The sequence below is a fragment of the Mesocricetus auratus genome, unplaced genomic scaffold (assembly GCF_017639785.1).
Source record: "Mesocricetus auratus isolate SY011 unplaced genomic scaffold, BCM_Maur_2.0 Super-Scaffold_100015, whole genome shotgun sequence".
NCBI lineage: Eukaryota > Metazoa > Chordata > Mammalia > Rodentia > Cricetidae > Mesocricetus > Mesocricetus auratus.
In genome coordinates this window covers 33,514,500-33,521,098 of record NW_024429198.1, presented here as the reverse complement: position 1 = coordinate 33,521,098, position 6,599 = coordinate 33,514,500, and the positions used below count along the sequence as shown (strand labels likewise).

The following is a 6,599-nucleotide window of genomic DNA, read 5'->3' as shown; positions in this document are numbered from 1 at the left end:
TAGTTAAACTGATGCTAGGCTGGTTAAGGCAGACCATAGAGTGAAGGCTTCCACCCGTGTCCAGGGAAGGGGGGGGGGCTTAAACAGATGTCCCACAAGCAAAACTGTAGTGTTAAGCTCTCTGAACGCCAAATGTATGATCCTCCAAAATACCCCCAAGGTCTGAGAGGGAATGCTGAAGATGCTGAAACTAACTCAAGGCAAATGAGGCTTCAGTGGACTGGGTTTGGTTGTTTTGTTTAAAAGTAACCTGACTAGGTACCCAAAAGTGGACAGCACATCTACAGAGGACTTCAGCACCAATCATCAAACCGACCGACTACCCCACGCCAGCCAGATGTGGTGCAAGCCTGGAGCCCTCGAATCTGAGAGGTGGAAGCAAGAGCTCCAGGAGTTCAAGGTGAGCTTGGGCTACATGGGACCATCTTCTAACAAATAATGTCCCTGAACTCTGCCTTGTTAATCGCACCCTCTAGCAGGTTCCGGAGGAAGGCCCAGTTCCCCAGCTTTCCCAGCACCTCACAGCCCTAGGTCTCCCCCTGCGCTGTGAAGCAAAGGAGTTGGATGCAGCTGGGTGTCTCAAGTTCAGTAATGGGAGTTCTAAAGAAACCACTACGGTGGTTCCAGATGCAGATGCAGTGAGAACATGTGTATTTAGCTACCGATGTTTCACATAGCTTATGCAAGTGGCTCTGTGGAACGAGGAAACCCTCCCTAGCCTGGTGCATGTACCTGCCCGCAGTGCAATGTTCACAACTCCTGGAGAGGTCAAAGGAGGCTCCAAGTTGCAGGACTGAGAGTCCTGCCCCGACAACTCGAGCCCCTCTGCTCCTGCACTAGAAATGCCCACCCTATCTTGCCGAGGTTTCCTGGGCTCTTGTGTTTTCACACCGGGGTAGAATCAACAGCTGCCAGGCTCTTGGAAACTTTGAGTCCTCGGGGTGGATACCCAAGTGCACCCCAGGAGGAAGGATTTAGAGCCCAAATACACTTTTTAGATGGTAAACTTCGAGGGGTGTATTTGCCCCAATAATCCACAGAAGCAACAGTAATCTAAAAATAGTCTTGTTTTCTGTCCTAAGCTCCTTTTAACTTTGTTAGTCATCGCCAACCCTTAAAATAAAACCCGTGTAACGTCTCTCCTGGTAGCAGCTATAAACAAATCTCCCCTAGAGGAGGCCGAAGGAAGAGGAAAAGAGGCGGTAGGGACGCGCAGGGAGAGCGGCCACAGGATGAGGCTTGAGCCCGAGGTGGCTGCAGGGCCTGGCGGACAACATAGAGCTGGCCGCGCTCCTGCGCCGCTGCCTCCGGAACTCCCTGCGCCTGGCGTTCTGCCACCGTGGTCCCGGCAACGGCATTAAACAGAGGGAAACAGGCCCGGGATTCCGTCACCCGCGGGGGATAAGGAGGGCATTGAGACAGACAGGAAAGGGCTTTTCTGGATGGGGTGAAAAGTTATTTATTGGAGAGGGAGGGGGAGGAGCAGACAGAAGGAAGAGGAGGAGCAGGAGGAAGAAGAGGGGGAGAGGAAATGAAGGAGAGAAGATGAAGGGTGAGGGCAGAAAAGAGAGGAGATGAAGAGAAGAGGGGAAGGAGGAAGAGGAAGAAGCGAAGCGGAGATGAAAGACGATCCTGGAAGAGTACTGGCCCCTTCCTCCAAGCGTTGCACAGCCAGTCACGTCCGGAAAGTCTTAGAAGTGCAGACAGGCTAGCGTTTCTGACGCGACAGTGGAACTCCTCTGGTCTCTGGAGTCCCCAGATTCTAAGGTGGGCCTTTAGTCTTCCCGCCACGCCCCGCGGATGATGCCTCCGCCCTGCCCCGCCTGGAGGGTGGTGGGGAGGGACGCGGGCACGGAAACTCTCAAGGCAAAATCTTGGCACCTTGGTCTGGCAACATCAGGACTCACAGAAGAATGGATTTTGGGGGGTTGGGGTGGAGAAAAGGGTATTGGGCAGTGGGGTCTTGGCACCCCCTAGCGGCGGCCTCTTCTGAGTAGCACGGAGAAGCTTCTGTGCATCCCTACTGGATTTGGGGGGTTCCTCTTTGCATCCTTGCCCTACATCCCAGCATCCTCACTGAGCCCTCAGCTCCTTCATAGGTCACTCTCCATGTCGTCGCGAGACACCCTCAACCTTTCGCTCACTATCCTCTTGACCACCTATGCTAGTGCCCACTCCTCTCAACGCCAGAGGCAAGAGGTGCGCGCCATGCCCAGCTCTCCACGGGAGCAGCAGGCCAGCAGGTAGTGTACCTGAGACGTGCTGGGCGTGGCTGTGGCAATGCGGGCCCCACCACTGCGCATCTCTGTGGTAGTAGGGGGGAAAAGGTCGTGCTGAAGCCTCTGGAAGGATAGGGTAGAGGCTTCTGGTGGAGTGGATGAGTTTCAGACAAGCACTTTCATATTGTTTAACTTCGGGCCCAGTTGGCCAGCTCCACTTGCTGGCTAGAGCAAATTTCCCTAGGTTTTGGGGGTGTCAAGTCCTTTGGAGGATCCATTGGCTCGGTACACGCCCCTCCCGTCCCACAGCAGACAGGCATTTTTGCTTTGTGGGTTTATTTTAATGCAATGAGGTGTAGGCCGATAGACTTATGATCTCTATACACCAGACGTTCTAACTGCCCAACCATCCAATGTTTTCCATCCAGAGCCAACAAGAAAATACGGTCGGGTTTTGGCAGCAGAGCTGCACCCTAGGAGATGCGAGGAGATTTGAAAGAGAAAAAGTGTGAAGCGAGGCGGGACAGAATCCGCAGAAGTTCCCAAGCACCAGCCCCATCCAAAGCCAGAAACCTCACAGTCACGTCTACAAAAGTCACCCCGTGGTCCCCTTTCAGTCGGAAGGCGCTGGGGTAAAGACACAAAAGGATCTGCGCAGGTGGGCTCTCGCTCCTGGACAAGCTGCCCCCCCCTTCTCGTATAGCAAGAAATCTAGTTCTTCTGATATTTACAGAGTAAAAATGACAATATCTGGCTGTCCCGGGACGCCCATGCAATCTGTTAGTAATTTAGCGGGATGGGAATTTCCTTACTCCCTCCTGCCAGTGGAAGCGCTTTTCCAAATTTCCACAGCGGGGGAAGCCTGCGATTTTACATAATGACTTCAGCATGCAAGGCGTCTCGGCACCCCTCCCCCCGCCGCTCGTACCCCAGTCCCTCATTAAAGGGGAGAGTAGCTGTCTCAGGACACCGGCGTGAAACTGCTGCCGTCCCGGCTTGGCGCGTTCGCCCATCGCCCCCTGGCAAGCCCTTTCCTTTCCATTTTGTCCCCACCAGTCCCTAAGTCCCCACTGTCCCCATGAGCCCTTTCCCTCTAGTCTTCCCTCACCTCCCTTCGCGCTTCTTTCTTCCCTCTTATACACCTTTGCCCACCTCCGGGTGCCCCTGAGCACCTCTGGGAGCCCCATCCAGTCCCTTCAGTCCTCATTACCCCCTGCTGAGTCCCTTCCCTCCCTGTGCGCCCGGGTTGGCCCACCCCAGGGTACCCCTGTCCAAACCAGGGCGCCCCGTTTGCCCAGTGAACTGTAGTCACTGAGCGCGGAGGGAGGGCGGCGCTCGGCGACTTGTCCCCCGGGCCCCGCGCCGACTCGGGAGGGCAGGGGCGTGATGTCACTGCAGGGAGGGGGCGCGGGAGCGGCCTGGCGGGCGGGAGCCGGGGGAGGTGTTTTCCAGCTTTAAAAAGGCTGAAGGCAGAGCCCGGCCCTGCGTCAGAGTGAGACCGAGAGGCTCCTAACTGGGCGACAGAGTCGCCTCGCGGATCCCAGCGGCCGGGCACGGGTTCCCGGGCGCGGCACACACCTCCGACCCCGCGGCGAGTCCCCGGCCGCAGGCAGGCCTGTCCCGCGCGCACACCCCCCGCATGCCACCTCCCCACGGCGCGCGGCGCTGAGCCCTGCCCCGCGCGTGTCGGCGAGGAAGAGGTCCCACTAGGGAGCCGGCCCGGGGTTGCTCGCCGCGCCTGCTCCCGCTCCTCCTCCTGCTGCTCGCCGCTGTCGCCACCGCCGCGTGGATGCCAAGTACCAGCTTTCCAGTCCCTTCCAAGTTTCCACTCGGCCCTCCGGCCGCAGTCTGCGGGAGCGGAGAAACTTTGCGGCCCGCGCCGCCCGCCGGCGGCACCATGAAGGCGGCCGAGGAAGGTAAGCCCTGTGCCCCGTCCTTCGCCCCCGCGTGTCCTGGCCCTCCGTGTTCGCTCGCCGCGCCCGGCGCCCATCTCTAGCCTCCTCCGGGGTCAGGCTGCCCGGGACTGGTGTGCGCGTCCAGGGAGGGGCGCGGGCGTCCGGTCGGACAGCGTGGCACACACTGTGAAGGGTGTCCCCCTGGTGTTTCCCCGGCGCAGCCCAGATTTCTAGCGCGCTTTCTTGCCAATAGGTGTCTCCTCTTCTCTAGCGCAAAGTACTCAAACTTGGCTTTGGCTAGGGTCGCGGAGATCCCAGTTGGGGAAACTTACAGAGGTGAGATTTAAGGATGGGGCGGGAGAGGACCGTCAGAACCGGGAAAAAAGAAAGAAAAGAAAAGAGGGGGGAAAAAACCTAGGATGATGTGAGGCTTTTTTTGAATAGCAGCCATAGCCCTGCTTCTACCTCGGGAAGGCTAGAGGTGAAGAGCATGAAGTTTGAGGGTCCTGTGCCCTCCCAGGTGGATCGGGACATAGGTTCGTCTTGCTAAGTAAGGGCTTGGCCGACTGGCCCCAAGTGGTCCAGGCTTCTAGATGCTTCTCAAGCTTGTGGCCAAATGTTGCATTCCGGCAAGAGTTCTGCCTTAGAAAATGCCTTGGGAAAGATAGGACTGCCAGGTTCCACGCTGCTTCTTCCAGGTAAAGAATAGACGCTGGAATCTGCCCTGACTTGGCAGGGCCAGAAGGACGATATGCCCCAGATCCTCTGTCAGGACCCTTTGGATCCCTTCAAAGGAACCAGTAAAATAACTTTTAAAACATGTAGGCTCCTGCAGGTGTCTTTGGAGCACCCTTTAAAGGGTGGCTGGCTTTTCAGCAGGGGATTAAGATAACCTGACCTGTGTGCAATGGAACCTGGGAGGCTCGTCTCCTAATTCCTTTCTGGCTCCAGACTTAAAATGACTGAATGCGGGCAGGCAAGCTGGACCCCTGCTAGGGCTGGATCACTCCTATCTGCAAGGCTCTGTGTAACATCCTTTACACAAGCACTTGGAAGGAGACATTAGTTTCCTGTGAGACTCTGATGAGTTTATCAGGCAGGAACAGCAATTCCCAGAGTCTGCCCTGGACACCTTGCTTATCTTCAAACTCAAAACCCATAAACTCAGATTTTCAGAGTCCGTTTATGTGGAGTATTATGTGGACTTGAATCAAAGGGGGCAGGTATTGCGTGAGTCACACTGTCACCCTCAGTTTTAAAGAGGCCTAAATGTTGCCAAGGATGTCTCAGTGTTTGCAGGAGGAACTCTTGCTACAAGAGTGGTTTTGTTGTGGTTTGTACTCTGAATTTTTTGACACTTATTTCCACACACATTCGTCACTTGTGTGTGTGTGGGGGGGATAAGGCACTTGAAGCCTACATTTCTTTCATTGTAGAGTTACTGCTCCATTACTCAATAAGAAATCTTTTCTTCTAAGCTGACCTGGATGGTTCACTCTTGTAACCCTAGGTGTAATCTCGGCACTTGAAAAACTAAAACTGGACAATTGCCATGAGTTTGAAGCTAGCCTGGGCTACAAAGCAAGTCCCAGGCCAGCCTTGGGCTACAGTATAAGACCCTGTATCAACAAAACAAAACACAAAAAAAATGTTTAATTTTTTTCTTTTTGTAACTAAAGGAAAAGCCAGTGTGATGTGTGTATGTGTGTGTGGAGGGGGTAACCAGACACGGCCATCCAGTCCTGAAACAGGCAAACCCATACAGGGGAAGAGACTGTCCGCAGCAGGTCAGTGTGGGCTTGAGCAGGCCTTGACTGGGCACCGGCTGCTCTCTGAGGCCTTCCCTCATGATGGGCATCTGGAGGGAAGCTCACCAGGCCCAGCCATCTCGGAAGACCTTGTTGCTCTGTTCTGAAGAGCTCCAAGAAACACAAGCCTGTAGGTAGCCACAGCATCAGAGTTGCCTCACACAACGCCCACCCCAGGGACTCTCTCTCTCTGGAGCTGAACAAAGCTTGCCCTGTTCTCCAGCCATTTAGCTTCACGCCATTGTTTCCTAATCCAGATTAGAAAATGCTGTGGCCCTGTACCCTGCTTCATCACACCCAGCACTGGAGCTGGCCCATTAACATCTTGCAGACTTGGAAGGAAGTGGTCCAAGCTAAACACTTCTATCAAAACTGGAGTGTCTGCGGAACTGGCAAACCAAGCTTCATGTTCTATAGAGGGTGGGGGGGAGCACTGGCGGAGGCACATTGGGGCGGTTCACAAATAGTTGTGTTGACTGACTCCTATGTTAGCCGGCAGATGAGGATGGAGCCCCAGCCCACGAGAGAAAGGCCCTGTAGCTTCCTTCCTTCCTATGGTCCCAGCATCTGAGGGCGCATGTGCAGCCGGAGCCAGGTGCTTTGCAACTTTAGCAAAAAGCTTTCTTGGGACAAGAAGGGCAGTTACGTGTGTATAGCTGGGGGAAGGTGGCTGAAGA

General features: G+C 55.2%; 1 protein-coding gene across 2 annotated transcripts in view; it reads left to right on the top strand.

Annotated features, from left to right (window-relative positions):
• Positions 1–3,646: 3,646 nt before the first annotated feature.
• The window catches only part of Nfatc1 (nuclear factor of activated T cells 1), a 108,887-nt gene continuing 105,934 nt past the window's right edge, over positions 3,647–6,599 (top strand). The window contains exon 1 of one of the 2 annotated variants that reach the window (XM_040757783.1): positions 3,647–4,135. In XM_040757783.1, coding sequence (XP_040613717.1) covers positions 4,009–4,135 — 127 coding nt within the window. In that variant the 5' untranslated portion in view covers positions 3,647–4,008. The remainder of the gene's footprint in view (positions 4,136–6,599) is intronic. The other variant, XM_040757785.1, reaches the window with a different exon arrangement.